Raw genomic sequence first — 17,925 nt, 5'->3', positions numbered from 1 at the left:
GTGCAGATGAAATAGAAATTGTTTTTTTGTTTTTTTTTTTTACTTTTTTTAAGACAATCTCATTTTGTTGCACTCAGTAGAGTGCCTTGGCATCATAGCTTGGAGCAACTCAAACTCTTGGGCTCAAGGGATCCTCTTGCCTCAGCCTCCCAAGTAGCTGGGACTACAGGCGCCTGCCAACAATGCAGTAGAGATGGGATCTTGCTCAGGCTGGTCTCCAACTCCTGAGCTCAAGCTTCCACCCACCTCAGCCTCCCAGAGTGCTAGGATTATAGGCATGAGCCACCTTACCTGGCCCTAAAAATTGTTTTAACACAATTACGTTCTATAATTGTCACCGAGGTTCAGCCAAAGTGAAGGAGTCATGAGGGAAAGTCTAGATTCCTAATTTCAAGCCCTTGAAGTTACTCTAATATTTATAATTATTGTTACTTTGTGTCATGGTTCCTAGTAGAGGTTTTCAAAACCAAAAACAGGCTTTTGATCTGATCTAGTGTCTGAAAGATGTGAGATGACAAAAAGAATTGATTCTAAAGGTAGGGAATAGAATAGATGGCAAATGGTCAGGTTATGGTAGTGACTGAAATGGAAAGCCATCCGATTCTTAAGAACTAATTTTAGATAGATTTACAGAAAAGTTGCAAAGATAATACAGAGTTGGTTGCTGGGGGTTTTATTTGGAGGACGGAGTTATAAAGGCAAAAGAGGAAGGACTATATAGTTCTCTAGCACATTTGAAAGAGGGACTGGGCATGGGAAATAGGATGTCTAGAACCTGAAAGGCATATGCCTAGCTTGGGTAGTCCAGGTGACAAGCAATGGCAGTACTGGTTCTAGGTGACCGAGTTACACTCAAATGTCTAGTGGATGGTAGAAATCTCCATTATAATTTCCCCAAGGGTCAAAAAGAGCAGAAAACGTTCTATACAGGGCGGCGCCTGTGGCTCAAAGGGGTAGGGCACCGGCCCCATATGCCAGAGGTGGTGGGTTCAAACCCAGTCCCAGCCAAAAACTGAAAAAAAAAATAAAAAGTTCTATACAGGTTTCAGATGTGGACATTATTATCAAACACTGTAAAACAAACGTACTTACCATTTTCAAAGAAGCAGAAGAAAAACCTGAAACTGTCACAGAGAACTGTAATAGAACTTTTGCAGATTAAAGTACAGAAACAAATGGATAGCTGGAGTGGCAGGTTGGGCCCAGAGAAGTAGTAAACTAAAAGATCTGTAGAAATTCTTACACAGCACAAAAACAAAATAGAAAATATAAAGGAGAGGGTAAAAAAAAGTGGGTTTAACACAATACTACGTGTTTGATCATCAGGGTTCAAGAGGTAAGAAAAAGAAAAAAACTAGGCTCGGTGCCTGTGGCTCAAGTGGCTAAGGCGCCAGCCACATACATCTGAGCTGGTGGGTTCGAATCCAGCCCGGCCCGCCAAACAACAATGACGGCTGCAACCAAAAAAAAAAAAGCCGGGCGTTGTGGCAAGCGCCTGTAGTCCCAGCTACTTGGGAGGTGGAGATAGGAGACTCACTTGAGCCCAGGATTTGGAGGTTGCTGTGAGCTGTGATGCCATGGCACTCGACCCAGGGTGACAGCTTGAGGCTCTGTCTCAAACAAAAAATAAAAAAAGAAAAGAAAGAAAAAAACTAGTTTGGAAACTATTTTAAGAGACAATGACTGAGAATTTCCCCAAATTGACAAAAGATATCAATTCCTAGATTAAAGAAACTTAATCCAAGCAAGAAAAAGTAAATATCCACATTGAGACATATCAGTGAAATTGCAGAGCACCAAAGAAAAAGAAAATATGTATATAGAAAAGACATTTACTTCAAAGTATTAGCAGTTACTAAGAGATTAGACTCACTCTCAGGAATGGAAACCAAGGCATATTGAAATTATACTTTGAAAGTGCTAGGAAACATGTTAAATAACTTCCAACATAGAATTCTACATTGAAACTATCTGTAAGAATGAAGATGATTAGTTGGATGTGATGGGTGCCTGTAGTCCCCTCTACTCAGAAGGCTGAGGCAGAAGGATCTCTTGAGCCTAGGAGTTTGAGGTTGCCAAGGTTGCAGTGAGCTGTGAATGTACCACTGCCCTCCAGCCAAGACCCTATCTCTTAAAAAGAAAAAAAAAAAAAGTGAAGGTAAACTTCCAAGTAGCAGAAAACATGAATGGCAGCAGCCTAGCTACCTACCTTCCAATATTTCATGGCAAAATAATGTAAAACATCAGAAGGTAAAAGTAAACCTATACATAAATCACACTCTCAGGATATTTTAAAGTCACAGAATTTTGAGACTTCAAACCGAATAAAGTGAGGAAAAATCACCAAGTTGCAGCGTGTCCTCACAGGGCCACCCTACCCGCACCTGCACCCCAGGCTCTATAGACGGAAGCAGATGGAGATGAACCGCAGGGAAGACAGAAGTCAGGTGCCAGCAAAAACACATCATGTCCTAACCTTGACCTGAGGCTATTGCTAGAAAGACTAAGTCCACCGAAGACTGAAAGGTCTAAAAAATATGTCCAAGCAGATCTGAGTACAAACTAGAGGGAAAGGGCTTCAAAGTGAACACAATTTAAAGGCAGCAGATGGTGATTGACAGGGGCAGAGCTTCTAGTAAAGGGGAAAAGTGAAAAAACAAGCACCCTTTGACAATTAAATGATGAAAGAAAAATGATGTAAAAGAGGAATATTTAGACTCCTGTGAGTCAAATGAGAACTGCAAAACCGGAGCACTTACAGCTCCTCCCCTTTGCCCAAACATACCAACAAAACCCCCCATAAAGTACCTGAACTTTGTTCTATTGACAGAAGAGTAAGAAAATACAAGTAACAGACATGAATGAATATTGAAAAGGAAGAAATAAATGTCATTCTTTGAGAAAAAATGATACATGCGGAAACTACAAAATAATCTATAGATAAACTAGAAATAAGAAAATTTTGTTCCACTTCCAGCTATAGGCAGGTTAGCTTGAAAGACCTTCTCATGAAGAACAATTTAAAAAGCTGCCTTTAAAGAAAAAAACTGTTTGAAAGACTGAAGAACTACTATAGTAAGGACTTACGGGATCCAGATCCTTGAGCAAAAGGAGTCGAGGGTGGACATGCTAGTAAAACTTTTGCCTTGAGGCATTTATTTCTTCATAAGTGGTGACTAAAAGGTCGAGACACCCAGCAGCAGAGGCAGGGGAGGTAAGAGGCAGAGAATCCAAGCAGAAGTTTAAGACAGCACTATTGGGTGTGGGGAAAAAAGAGTTCAGTGGTAAATAGGTCTTCAATTAGGAAACTTGAACAGCTACACATTAGAAGTAAGGCCTAGCTTGGGCGCCCGTAGCACGGTGGTTACGGAGCCAGCCACATACACCAAGGCTGGTGGGTTCGAACCCAGCCTGGGCTGGCTACACAACAATGACAACTGCAATAAAAAATAGCCGGGCGTTGTGGTGGGCACCTGTAGCCCCAGCTACTTGGGAGGCTGAGGCAAGAGAATAGCTTATGCCCAAGAGTTTGAAGTTGCTGTGAGCTGTGACACCATGGCACTCTACCAAAGGCGACATAATGAGACTCTGTCTCAAAAAAAAAGGAAAGTAAGGCCTAACCAGATATAGACCAATTTTAACAAAAGCAGAATTCCATCTGGTATTAGTTCTATCCCATGTTGGATTAAGCTGATCTTTTCCTACCTAAACTTCCTGAAAGAAGCAGCAAAAAACTCTGGAAGAAGATAACACCATCCAGAGTCTCAAACAATTATTACAAATTAACTATAATATATAACGTCCAATTGAAAGTTACTCTTATTATCAAAAGACAAGCTCAAATGGCCAGGCTCAGTGGCTCACGCCTGTAATCCTAGCACTCTAGAAGCCAAGGCAGAAGGATTGCTTAAGCTCAAGAGTTGGAGACCAGCCTGAGCTAGACTGATACCCCATCTCCACTAAAAACAGAAAAACTAGCCAGGCGTAGTGACACATGCCTGTAGTTCCAGTTACTGGGGAGGCTAAGGCAGGAGGATTGCTCAAGCCCAAGAGTTTGAGGTTGCTGTGAGCTATGATTATGCCATAGCACTCTACCCAGGGGGACAGAGTAAAGAAATGCATCTTAGAATGGGTACAGGCGAAACTTACTAAATGAAGAATACAAGTGCCTACATACAGTAACTAAGAAAATGCCATGAAGGCTACGTTGAACAGTTTAATGAGAATATTTCAGATTGTATATGAAACCCACACATTGTACCCCTTGATTGCACTAATGTACACAGCTATGACTTAACAATAAAAATAAATTTAAAAAAAAGACAAGATCAAAATAGAAAAGAGACAAGAAGAAAAATAGAAATAGTCCTATGGGAGGTACAGATTTTTCAGTTATCTATCAGAAATTTTAAAATAATCATGATGAATAAATGCAAGAAATTAGAAGATATGAATTTTGGCACAGAATTAAAATATATTTAAAGGGTGGTGCCTGTAGCTAAGTGGGTAGGGCGCCAGCCATGTACACAGAGGCTGGCGGATTCGAACGTGGCCCAGGCCTGCTAAAACAACAAGGACAACTTCAACAACAATAAAAATAGTCAGGCATTATGGCAGGTGCCTGTAGTCCCAGCTGCTTGGGAGGCTGAGGCAAGAGAATTGCTTAAGCCCAAGAGTTTGAGGTTGCTGTGAGCTGTGACACTACAGCACTCTACCCAGGGCAACAAGTAAGACTCTGTCTCAAAAAATAAAATAAAATACATTTTAAATTTAAATGGAGAATTTAATGGATACCATGGAGTAGATGTATTTCTTCCTATTCCTCCCACAGAGCAAGAAGCTCATACATTATGTATCAAACACACACATTTTCAAAAAGACTCAAAAAGGCAGAGGCCAGACAAGAGGCAGAGAACCCAAATAGAAGTTTTAGGCCTAATCACAGAGTGGTTCGGGTCACAGGATCTGAAGACAATGAAGATGAGTTCCCTGGGTTTTCTTTTTGTCTCACATACCCCATAATAGGTGCTGGAGAAGCTGGCATCCCAGAGATGCCAAACAGTATAGACAAGAAAAACCCACAGGAAAGCCTCTCTCTCTCGACGAAGGACCAGGAAACAGGTAGCCTAGTAAGATAGAATACTTACAGACAATAACCTTATTATTCTAGACAACACAGAAAAAATTGAGACCCATCTCCATCCCTTGCCAGTAAAGGCTGAGCGGGGAGCCTCAACTTCCACCCTCATCTGGCTGGAATGAAGCACCCGCCTCCGCTCTGTAGTGCCAAAAATGGCCAGTTGGGGAGCCAGGACTTTCATCGCTGCACAGGAGTAACAAGGCTCTCTGCCCACCTGGGGTATCAGTGATAGCCAAAGAAGAACCCAAATTTCTATCTGGAAGTAGAAGTTTCCTGCCTCCCCTGCTAGCACTGCATCAAAGGAAGTCTGCTTAAAGAGAATATTTAAATAAAATCCAGAATCTCATAACAAATACTTAAAATATCAGGATGCAATTTAAAAAAATCATTGATTATGCCAAGAATCCAGAAAATTTCAACTTGAGTGAAAAAAAGATGATCAATATGCCCTGACATCAAGATGACACAGATGTTGGAATTATCTCACAAGGACTTTAAAACAGCTTTAATAAAAACAATGAGCAATTACAAAGTTAGAACAAATGATAAAAAGAGTCTCAGCAAAGACACAAAAGATTAAATGAGGAATGGGATAGAACTTTAGATATTAAAAATACGATAACTTGCATACTTAGCAAATGGGCTCAAAAGCAGAATAGAGGGGAGAAAGGAAGACATTCTTGCTTGTTGGTGCATATGAAGACAGAATAGTAGAGATTACCCAATCTGAACTGTAGAAAATAGATCTAAAAAAATTTAGTAAAGCCTCAGTGGATTTTAACAAAAGATCTAGCATTCATGTCATCAGAGTCTCAGAAAGGTGGAGAAAGAGTATGGCAGAGAAAAAACATTTGAACAAATTGCTTGAAAATTCACCAAATTGGGCAAAAGACATAAACTTGAGAATCAAGAAGCTAAGCAAATTCCAAACAGGGTAAAGCCAAAGAAATCTAAACTAAGCCACATTATAATCAACTTAAGAAAACACTAAAGAAAAAGAACAATTCTTGAAAGCATAGAGAAAAGATACCTTAACTATAGTGGAAAAACAATCGACTCATCAGAAAGCGCAGGCCATGAGGAACTGGCTAACAAAAAGGAATCATCAACCCTAGATTTTATATCTGACAACATCCTTTAGCAATGAAAGGAAATTAAGACATTTTCAGATAAAAGAAAAACAAATAGAATATGTCAACAGCTGACTTACACTTTTAAAAAAATGGCTGAAGGAAGTTCTTGAAACAGAAAGGAAATGATAAGAGAAGGAATCTTGGAACATCAGGAAGGAAAAAACAATGGAAAGAGTAAAATATGAGTAAATACAGCAGGCTTTCTCCTAAATTCTGCAAATTATGCTTGACTGTTGAAGCAAATGCGTATTATAAGATTGTCTGATGGAGTTCTCGATGAATGTAGAGTAAATATTAAAAACAATTATAAGTGAGAGTAGGGGGGAGGACTTTATAGGAAGTAAGGTTTCTACACTTTACTAGACCTGGGAAAATGTCAACACCAAAGGACTGTGATAACACATGTATCTATAAAGGGTGGGTTTTAACAGGTTGAGGAGGCAAGATGAGAGTATGTGGAAGCAGTTAGCACACACACTGTCTAGATTGGTGGCTGGAAATTAAGGCTGGGACTGTAACTACTGTAGGCACGGGGAAAGCAGGCAATGGAGAAGAGAGCATAAGCCAGAAAGGGAGCTGAGGGAGCACAGGTGGAGGTAGGATGAAGGGAAGAAAGAGGCTGGCTGAAGACACACGTGAAAGAAGGTGAGGGAAATTGAGACAGTTGTCTGAAGATGATTCTCCTCTCAGTGAAGAAGGCACCTGCTGAAAGGATAAGCCGAGATGAAGGAGATGATGAGGATTCTGGGCGCAGAAAGTCGGGACCAGCACCAGAAAACAAACCTGTAGGGAGTTATCAGTAGCAAAAGCTAAGGTTTTCAGCCTCGGTACTCAAAAGCTGTAAAATAACGTATTGACCACCAGATGGCAGTGTGCGCGGAGGCTCGCAGCCCGTCGAGCTGGGCGCTCAGAGCGGAAGAGGCGCGGAGGTGACTCTCTGGCCCGCATCGCCTCTACTCTCGTATCCCGACTGACGTTGGACAACAAAAATGGCGGCAGGAACCAGCAATTACTGGGAAGGTGAGGGCGAGGCGGCCTCCGGGTGGGTCCCGTGAGAACCGGAGGGGCTGAGTAAGGACAGGTCTTGGGAGACGCAGCGGAGGAAAGTGCCAGGCCTCCGGAGCGGCCGAGCAAAAGAGCGGGACTTGCCTAGTGAGCGCCCTGGGGCCTGGGGACGGAGGAGACCGAACAGTCTGGAGCGGGAGGCTGGCCTGACTGGGCTCTGTGAGCGGGACCTGGGACTGGGGCTGGGCCGAGTGGACAGAGCGGGGACAGAGTAGAAGAGGGACTTGAGTCGCTAGGTTGAGGGGAGTGGAACTCGGACGAAGGAGCTTGGCTTGGGAAGTTCTTGAGTGGAACTCTAAAAGGAAAGCATGTTGAGCGAGAAGATCCCGAGTCCGGGAGACTGGGGAATCCCCAGCGCCTTGGAGTTGAGATCACTGTTGGGAAACTGAGTGAGAAGAGAGAAAGGAAGAACTTGTCAGTTCGGTCCGTTGGGGGGCAAGTATGAGAGAAATGTCTTTTGCCCCAAGCTGCTAACTTTACCTTCTGTTCTGGGGTCTAGGACTGGTTTGGTTAAAAAGGGAAAGTTGAGAGAATCTGTGTGAATTGTAATAATTACATTTACTATAATACTCTTCCTCCGAAAAATACTTTCTTGTGATTTGACAAGTGCATGTGTTTAATTCCTGAAAATGTGGTCCAATAAAGTGAGCTCATGTAAAATTTATTCCTGGACCATGGTGATCAACAAGATCTGAAAAGGCTTACCTTTTTTTCCCAGCTGTCTCTTTGCTTAACTACAACATAGAAACTACTTTCCAAACCCCTTTCTCCTTTCACTTACCACCCATTGAAGCCTCTGGAAACCACAGTGTTGCCTCTGTCAGCCCGTTGGTGTAAGAGCTAAGATCTCTAAGTTCGTCCGTACTTGGCTGTCATACTTTAAAATGCTTTTAGTGAGTTATGTTTTCTATTAGAGAAGACAACTACTAAAATTACAGAGAAGCGTGCTTATCGTTTAAAACGTGTTAAAATGACCATTAAAAGTGTGTGTGTACTAGCTAGAAAACATTTTAAATTATGCAGAATTCAAGACATAACTGCTGGTGTCTTTAATACTAGACATTGGGCTATTTTATTTTTTTTTTAAGCATCATGCTGAAGTAGTTACAGCAGCTCATTATTGACAACCTACTCTGTGCCAGGGGCTTTAAGCATATGATTACTAATGCGTAGAAAAACCCTGCAGATAGGGGATTAAAAAACAAAAAATCTGACGTTTATAGGTTAGATTGTTGATAAATCTCAGAGTGACCAAGCTGAGATTCAAACTGTGATTTGGTCTGTGAGCAAATATGTTTTGCTATTATAACTCTGCTTCCTCCATCTGGTTGCAAAGTATATTGAAATAGTGTTTTGTATTCCTTATCCCTAAGAAGTTCTTCCTTTCTATATTTCAGCCCTTTTATTTTTTATTTTTTCAGCTCTTTTATTTTAACCTTTACTTTACCATGAGTGAGAATTTATGTATGGGTTTCCAGACACTGGCTTCATTCACACAATCCATCAGATGCTGAACTACTATGCCAATTTCTCTGCTTCCTTGTTTGCTTCTACTTTTAAAACTTATTTTTGTCATATCTGACCTGGTTAGTAATACATTGTTTATTGTTAGTTTCAGCTCTCTAAATTTGTTTTAGTGAGTTTGCTAAAAGGCAATTTTAAAAAATTATTATTGTTTGGGATTCACTCACTGAGGGTACAAACAATTAGGTTACACTGATTGCGTTTGTTAGGTAAAGTCCTTCCTGTAATTGTGTCCTGCCCCCAAGAGGTGTGCTATACTCTGTGACCCCACCGTCTCCCTCCTTCCTCTCCTTTCCCAGCCCCCTCATTCCCCTACCTCCCACGTTGTATTAGTTCATCTACTATAAAAGACAATTTTTAAGTTTTGTTTATGATAATTTACTTTTTATTATGAAAAGAGGTTCATAAGCCTATAAAGATTTGGAACATAAAAAGACAGCAAAGGCCGAGTGCAGCAGCTCATTCCTGTAATCCTAACATTTTGAAAGGTTGAGGCTGGAGGATCGCTTGAGGCCAGGAGTTTGAGCTCCCATCTCTATAATAAATTAAAGAAATAATAGCCAGGTATGGTAACTACACTTGTAGTCCCAGCTACCTGGGAGACTGATGCAAGAGGATTGTCTGAGCCTGGCAGCTGAAGGTTGCAGTGAGCTATGATGATCCTACTACCTATTGCTTGGGCCTGGGCAATAGATTAAGACCCTATCTCCAAAAAAAAAAAGACAGCAAAATCCTCTGAAAAATAGTAATGTCTTCTCTCTTATAATGTTAGCTGATAAGTTTATATGATGCTGGTCATAAGCCATATTGAGTTCCTTTGGGATTGGTATTTTTGTTTTCCTCTGTATTACAGAATTTTAGTTACTGCTACAGAAATAATTTCAAGGGTGTTAAAACAACATTTGTTGTCTAGCTGTCTTTGGAATAAAGCTGAAAATGGTGCGCCTCCCATTGCTACTTCCCTTGCCCCATTTGAAGTTTAAAGTGGCTAATTTGCTTTCTGGGCAAGTCCTTGGTTTCATCTGTTAACACTTTTCTTTATGGGAGGAATCTGGAGGAATTAGATCAATATATGATCATTTTCATAGCTTGTTTTCTTCAGAATAGTCTTATGATTTTCATGTCTGTTGATGGACTTTTTGTGTAATTATTTGTTTTTATAATTTTGTTAAAGATCTCAGGAAACAGGCTCGACAGCTGGAAAATGAACTTGACCTGAAGCTGGTTTCCTTCAGTAAACTGTGTACAAGTTACAGTCACAGCAATGCCAGAGATGGAAGACGCAACAGGTATAGGTACTACCAGATTCTGTCTCTTATGCCTTAAACTATATAATGTTTTTAAAGCACTAAAAAACAAACCAAAATACATAACCTCTGTAACTTGATCTGTTGATAAATTTTTGGTGTTTTATTTTCTTTGTCATTGATTATTTTATTTTTGGCTTATTACTATTGCCTTATTAAAATTATTTCTAATTCTTGAGACTAGTATTTATTTGGATTTCTTAGACAAAGATTGCGACTGTGTCAGGACACTGCTGGGGCTTAAAAATGAGTTTATATCAAAAATATTAGTTTCTGATTCAGCCATTGTAAGGAAATGCAGGTGATCTACCCACATTATATTTCTTATGTTTTCTTATTGCTAAATAGATTTGAGGAACTACCCATGTCAAAGTATACATACTGCTACTCTGGTATTTATTCTATTAGAATGAATCTAATGCACTCAGGGCATTGGTGTATCCTTGCTATTAACCATTGAAGCTGTTTTTAATTTTTGGGTAGAATGCTATTGCGTCACAGCTCACAACAACCTCAAACTCTTGGGCTTAAGTGATTCTCCTGCCTCAGCCTCCCAAGTAGCTGGGACTATAGGCATCCACCAAAATGCCCAGCTATTTTGTTGTTGTTGCAGTTTCACTGTTGTTTTAGCAGGCTCGGACCAGGTTCGAATCCGCCGGCCTTGGTGTATGTGGCCGGTGCCCTACCCGCTGAGCTACAGGTGCCACCCTGGAAAGCATTTTTCTATGTTACCTGTGCTTCATGAACTTAATACTTTTGTTACTCCCCTTTTTGTTTTTTTTGAGACAGTCTTACTCCGTTGCCCTGGGTAGAGTGATGTGGCATCATCATAGCTCACAGCAACCTCAAACTCTTAGGCTGGAGCAATCCTCTTGCCTCAGCCTCTGAGTACTTGGGACTATAGACATGTACCACAACCACAATGCCTGGCTAGTTTTTATATTTTTAGTAGAGACGAGGTCTCACTCTTGCTCAGGTAGGTCTCAAACTCCTGAGCTCAGGCAGTGCACCCACCTCGGCCTCCCAGAGTGCTAGGATTATAGGCCTGAGTCACTGCACTGGGCCTTGTTACTCCTTTAAAGGAAAAACTATCTTAAAAATATTTTCTACGCCTGTAGTCCCAGCTGCTCGGGAGGCTGAGACGAGAGAATAGCGTAAGCCCAAGAGTTAGAGGTTGCTGTGAGCCATATGATGCCATGACACTCTACCCGAGGGCGGTATAGTGAGACTCTGTCTCTACAAAAAAAAAACAAAAACATTTTCTAAGAAATTCTGCTACAAATTAGGACTGACTTTTATAGTATTATTTCAGGCTAACTGTCCCTTTAAATAAAACACCTAAAGCCAGGAGGATCAAGATCCAGCACATATTTTGAAGTGTTTTGTTTGATGCTCAGATTGGAAGCGTGTCACAGTGGGTAAACAAAGCAATGATCAGACATTTTCTTTCAGGAATCTTTTTTTTCTTTCATTTTTTGTATTCTGAGAATTTCAAGGCCTATGAATCAGCACACACCTATAAAATGCATTAAATTTAACTGAATTGTAATATTATGGAGAATGAGTTTTTGGCCATTTCCCTTGGCTTATATCTTGATGAATATGGAATAGTCAGTAGTAGAGATTGTACTCTCATTCATTCTTTCAACAAATATTTACTGAGCATCAGCCATATCCCAGGCACAGTACTAGGTACAAGGCATATGTCTATGAACAAGACAGAGGCAGTTTCTTTCATCATGGAGCTTTTGTTTTTGTTGGCTCATTGTTGTTTTTAACATAACTGGTAGGGGAGAATCTGTATTAGTAGGATAGTACTTGGGTTGCCTTTAACAAGTAATAAAGAACTAGATATTTTGATGTCGTATTTTAGGGCAAATAAATTAAAATATTTCAAGAAAAGGGGCGGCACCTGTGGCTCAAAGGGGTAAGGTGCTGGGCCCATATGCCGGAGGTGGCAGGTTCAAACCCAGCCCTGGCCAAAAACTACAAAAAAAAAAAAAAAAGAAAAAAAAATATTTCAAGAAGAAATAAAACTTCAGACCTAATTAAACATCTCAAAATAAAAATACCCCTTATTTGCTACTTTTTGGCTATTTTACTGCTAGTAGCTATTAACTGTGGAATTAAATATAGGGAGAGGAAATAGTGGTAGGTAAGGTACTTTTCGATATTGAACTGATGGTTCAGTCTGTTTCATTTGCCACCCCCCAAGCACTGTCAAAGGGTAAAACAAAGTTTTCAAGTTAAGACTGGAGGGCATAGTCATTGCCTGGGCATTTATCTGTGTCCAATATAACTCAGATTTATATTGAGGTGCTCATACAATAATACATACCATCTGGGGACCTGATTTAGGTTAGTAGTTTTTCAAAAGAGGCAAAAGAAACCTTTGGGTCATGTAGTTTTTAGAATTAGAATCTGTTAAACATAAGTTACACTTATAAAAAGTTATATTTTAAACTGTCTATTCATATTTAAGAAGACAATTCAACACGTGTGTCTGTGTGTGTAACTAAAAGATGATTGCATATGTATTATCAGTAGAAATGTAGAGGATTAGTATTAAAATATGCTGGGCATGGCTTGTGTGTGTGCGCGCACACACACACACATATATATATAGAGAGAGAGAATGTAGAGCCAGTTCCTATATTCAATAGCTTATTATCTAATCTATGGATCTTTTAAATTTCAATTTTATTTCTGAGTCAGAGTCAAGGAAAGAAGAGAAAACTTCAGAAAACTTCCTTTGGGATAAAAATGTAAAAGATTATTCCTTTCAGACCACATAGCATGATCTATAATTCATTTTATGGCTTCTCCTATATGTTGAGCTTCATAAATAGTTTTATTTAACATAATTGATTATTTTAGACTAAGAGTTTAATTGAGTCCTGCTATAGCTTTAGTTACTTTCTATCATTTAGAAAATATAGAATTTGGAATTTCTTTATGTTTTTAATGTTTAATGTATTAAAGCTTGAAAAAAATCTTATATTCAAGTATGTTTTAAACTAAATTTAGTATTGTAGGACATTCACGATCTTTATAGAAAAACTTCTATAAAATCACAATTTCTTAAGAAATAGAATGGCTGGGCTCAGTGCCCGTAGCACAGTGGTTATGGCGTCAACCACATACACCTAGGCTGGTGGGTTTGAACCCGGCCAGGGCCAGCTAAACAACAATGACAACTGTAACAAAAAATAGCTGGGCATTGTGGTGTGCGCCTATAGTCCCAGCTACTTGGGAGGCTGAGGCAAGGGAATCCTTTAAGCCCCACACTTTGAGGTGCTGTGAGCTGCGACGCCGTGGTACTCTCCTGAGGACAACATCGTGAGACTGTTGTCTCAAGAAAAAAAAAAAAGAAATAGAACGTCTAGGGTTTTACTTGACCTCTTCAAGAATAATTACCTTGTTATTTTAAGAATATTTTAAAGGACTATATTTGAGTAATGGATTCCCTTTAATTGAACTTCTCTTTAGTTCTGACACAACACCCCTTTTGAATGGATCAAGCCAGGACAGAATGTTTGAGACAATGGCAATTGAGATTGAACAACTATTGGCAAGGGTAAGTACTTTCTGTTAAATGGCTATTTTGCTAATAACTGTGTACTTGTTAGATGTGGAACTTGATTATACTAAAACAGACATGTTTATTGATATCACCAATTCATTCAAGACAGTGTGCTTCTCCAGGCTACATGAATTATTGTTACAGCCATTTCTAGGTTATATAGATACTATTTTAGCCTTTATAGATTACTTGAGGAAAATGCTGAATCTTTGCCTGCTGTCTTACTGTTTTTGCTGTTAGCCAAAAGGGCATTTAAGCAAATCATTTGCTTTGTTATTTAGAGTGCTTTCTAAAATATTTTATTTCATTTTTTTTCTTTCTAGCTTACAGGGGTAAATGATAAAATGGCAGAGTATACCAACAGTGCAGGTGTGCCCTCCTTGAATGCAGCATTAATGCATACGTTACAGCGACATAGAGACATATTGCAGGTAATGTGCTGGGCTTGGGACTTCTGTGTTATCACAGGGTTTGTTGTTTTTAAATTCCTGGATAAGACATGTGCACGTGTATTTAAAAGAACAAAGAGAAAAAAATTACTGTGAAAATAAATGCCATGCTTTGGAAAAATTTTTTTGGTCAGAATTAAAAAGTTCCAAAAATGTCTAAGAGATCTTGCTTTTTCCTAGAGAAGTTGAGTAATATTGATCGTTAGGTAAATATATTTCTGCTCTGGGAAACCTAGCTAACTAGTTGTAAAAGTGAAATAACCAGTGGTCATGCAGAAGCAATAACATGGTGATTTAGAAAGTGTTTCTTTGTTGTTTTTTGTGAGACAGAGTCTTAAGCTGTCGCGCTGGGGAGAGTGCTGTGGCATCATAGCTCACAGCAGCCTCCAACTCAGGCTCAAGCGATCCTCTTGCCTCAGTGGTTTTTCTATTTTTAGTAGAGATAGTGTTTCACTTTTGCTCAGGCTGGTCTCGAACTCATGAGCTCAAGCAATTTACCCACTTTCGGCTTCCCAGAATGGTAGGATTACAGGTGTGAGCCACCACACCAGGCTAGAAAGTATGTTTTTATTAAGCTTTGAAAATAACATGAAAGGAGAATAATTTACTGTATTTAGTATATTGTTTGAGAAAATATTTAAAGTATAGATACCGATAAAACTAAACAAACTCTTAGACATTTGCATGGGAAGGAGGTATTAAAAATAAGGTAGTACAGGGTGGCGCCTGTGGCTCAAAGGGGTAGAGCGCCAGTCCCATATGCTGGAGGTGGCGGGTTCAAACCCAGCCCTGGCCAAAAAAAAAAAAAACTGCGCAAATAAATAAATAAATAGCAGTGAACTCTAAAAAAAAATAAATAAATAAGGTAGTACAAATAAGAAGGCAAGTACTTTTAATATTGAGAAAATTCAACCATTTCTAATTTTAAAAATGTCTTAGAAATAGTAATAGAGACTTTATCTAATGCAAAAAATGTGTATATTGAGTGAAAACCAATATCATATTTAATGGTAAAACACTAAAAGCATTCCCATTGAAGAAAAAACAAGTATATCCATGATAACCACAAATATTTACTGTTGTGGTCGAACTTCTTTGTGGTGCAGTTAGATGGTAAAAAGAAATGAAATTATTAGTATCAGGAAGGAGCAGGCAAAATTTCTTCTATGTACGTGGCTAAGATTATATTACCCTAGTACACCTTAGGGTAATTAACTGAAAAAAATAAATGTTAGAAACATTTAGTTAGATGGTAGATTAAAAAGCAAGTAGAGTTTTTCTGTATACAAAGAATAACCTGTTAGAAAATATAATGGAAGAAACTATGAAATCCTTGAGTACAAATTTAATAAGAAGTATGTAGGCCAGGCCCAGTGACTCAACATCTATAATCCTAGCACTCTGGGAGGCCACAGCAGGTAGATCATTGAGCTCAAGAATTTGCAACCAGCCTGAGCAAAACGAGATCCTGTTTTTATTTTAAAAAATAGATAAAATAATCCCAGCTACTCTGGAAGCTGAGATAAAAGGATCCCTTGACCCCAAGAGTTTGAGGTTGCTGTGAGCTATGATGCCACCGCACTTTACCCAGGACAACTGAATGAGACTCTGTCTTAAAAAAAAAAAAAAAGTGCAGGGGCGGCGCCTGTGGCTCAGTGAGTAGGGCGCCAGCCCCATATACCAAGGGCGGTGGGTTCAAACCTGGCCCCGGCCAAACTGCCAACAACAACAAAAAAATAGCCGGGCGTTGTGGCGGGCGCCTGTAGTCCTAGCTACTTGGGAGGCTGAGGCACGAGAATCACCTAAGCTCAAGAGCTGGAGGTTGCTGTGAGCTGAGATGTCACAGAACTCTACTGAGGGTGACAAAGTAAGACTCTATCTCTAAAAAAGAAAAGTCCAGAATTTGTAGGTGTAAAATTCTACCTGATGACATAGAAGAAGGTTGAAGTAAAGGAAAGACTAACTCTGCTTTTGGATGAAACTATTTCCTTCTAAATCAACCCATAGGTAGAATGTTATCCCAATGGAGTTGAGGGGGTTGTTTGTTTCATTCTTTAAAAAAAATGACATAGTAACAAAAGAGTTCATTTGGAATCATAGACGTACTAGAACAACCAAGAAAAACAATCTGAAAATGAAGATAGGTAGTAAGGGGGGCCTGGTCCTAGCAGATCTTGATGTCTTAAAAAGCTAAAATAGTTAAGGCAGTTCGATTCTAGAGAAAAAAATATCAATAGAACAAAGTCTATGTATAATCCCAAATATACATAAAGATTTAGTTTCTGACAAATGTGGTATTTTAAATCAGTGGGGGGAAAGAGAAATTGTATAATAAATGTACCTGTAACAATTGGCCAATTATTCAGTGAGAAAGAAACAACTTCAATCTCAGTCTTCATATCCAGAATAAATTCCAATTGGATCAAAAATTTGTGTAGATGGGCGGCGCCTGTGGCTCAAGGAGTAGGGCGCCGGTCCCATATGCCGGAGGTGGCGGGTTCACATCTAGCCCTGGCCAAAAACTGCAAAAAAAAAAAAAATTTTTTTCTGTAGAAAAAGAAACCATAAAAATAAAGGAAGTAAGAAATATATAAATTTGTAAGTAGTAAAGTACTTTTGAAGCAAGACTTGATACCAAAAACTATAACATGAAAACAACTAGAATGCATAGAAATAATAAAAAGACAATAGGAAAATGGCCAAAGGTTATGAACTTGCTTACCAAAAAATGAGTAACTAAAGCCATAAAAAGGTGCTCAGCCATATTCCCGAATATCAATGTACACATCAAAATGAGATACAGTTTATCATCTGTCAGATTAGAAAATATTGAAACATTTACGTGGGTCATTAGGAAAGTTTAGAGATACACAAAAATCAAGAAATGTAAAATCTGCCCTGACAGATACAAATGAAGCCCTCCCAGCAACACTGACAAGCTAAGCAAGCTGAAATTCACATGGGTGAATTTAAATAGATGCTGTTGACTATGTTTCTTAGAGTAAGAAAATGGACCATAACAGTCGTCTCAAAACTTGCATACTGACCCACACATAATCCATTATTGACAAAAGTATAGAAAAATGGGCACTCATCCATTTTTGGCTGGAACTTAAGTTGGAATAGTCTTTATAGAAGGTAGCTTAGCACTCAAATATAAATGTAAGCTTCTTTGATCCAGTTATTTTATTGCTAGGCATTTACTCTTCGAGTACACTTTTTAGAAAAAGAATTCAGTAGAATATATGTGTAAGAATGTTCACTGCAGCTTTGTGGTTTTTTGGTTTTGGGGTTTTTTTTGTTTTCTGTTTTGAATCAAGGTTGCTTGTTTTTGGGGATAGGGTACAGTGGTCTCATCATAGCTCACTGTAACCTCAAATTCTTGGGTTCAACCAATTCTCCTCCCAAGTTTCTGGGACTGCAGGCACATGCCACATGCCCAGCTAATGTTTCTACTTTTTTTCTTTTTTTTGCAGTTTTTGGCTGGGGCTGGGTTTGAACCCGCCACCTCTGGCATGTGGGGGCGGTGCCCTGCTCCTTTGAGCCACAGGCGCCACCCAAATGTTTCTACTTTTTATCATGACAAGGTCTCACTATGTTGCTCAGGCTGGCCTTGAACTCCTGCCCTCAAGTGAACTTTCCATCTTGGCTTCTCAGATTTCTAGGATTGAAGCATGAGCTACCACACCTGGCTGCAGCATTTTTTAATAGCAAGAAAATGAAA

At 39.3% G+C, this 17,925-nt stretch overlaps 1 protein-coding gene across 4 annotated transcripts in view; it reads left to right on the top strand.

Annotated features, from left to right (window-relative positions):
• The first annotated feature begins 7,205 nt into the window (after positions 1–7,205).
• GOSR1 (golgi SNAP receptor complex member 1) overlaps positions 7,206–17,925 on the top strand; it is a 51,726-nt gene continuing 41,006 nt past the window's right edge. The window contains exons 1-4 of one of the 4 annotated variants that reach the window (XM_053570897.1): positions 7,206–7,293; positions 10,037–10,151; positions 13,659–13,746; positions 14,076–14,183. In XM_053570897.1, coding sequence (XP_053426872.1) covers positions 7,263–7,293; positions 10,037–10,151; positions 13,659–13,746; positions 14,076–14,183 — 342 coding nt within the window. In that variant the 5' untranslated portion in view covers positions 7,206–7,262. Of the gene's footprint in view, positions 7,426–10,036; positions 10,158–13,658; positions 13,747–14,075; positions 14,184–17,925 lie in introns of all 4 variants that reach the window. The other 3 variants (XM_053570896.1, XM_053570898.1, XM_053570900.1) reach the window with 3 other exon arrangements.

The sequence above is a fragment of the Nycticebus coucang genome, chromosome 18 (assembly GCF_027406575.1).
Source record: "Nycticebus coucang isolate mNycCou1 chromosome 18, mNycCou1.pri, whole genome shotgun sequence".
Classification (NCBI taxonomy): Eukaryota; Metazoa; Chordata; class Mammalia; order Primates; family Lorisidae; genus Nycticebus; species Nycticebus coucang.
This window is presented reverse-complemented; position numbering and strand designations above follow the sequence as displayed.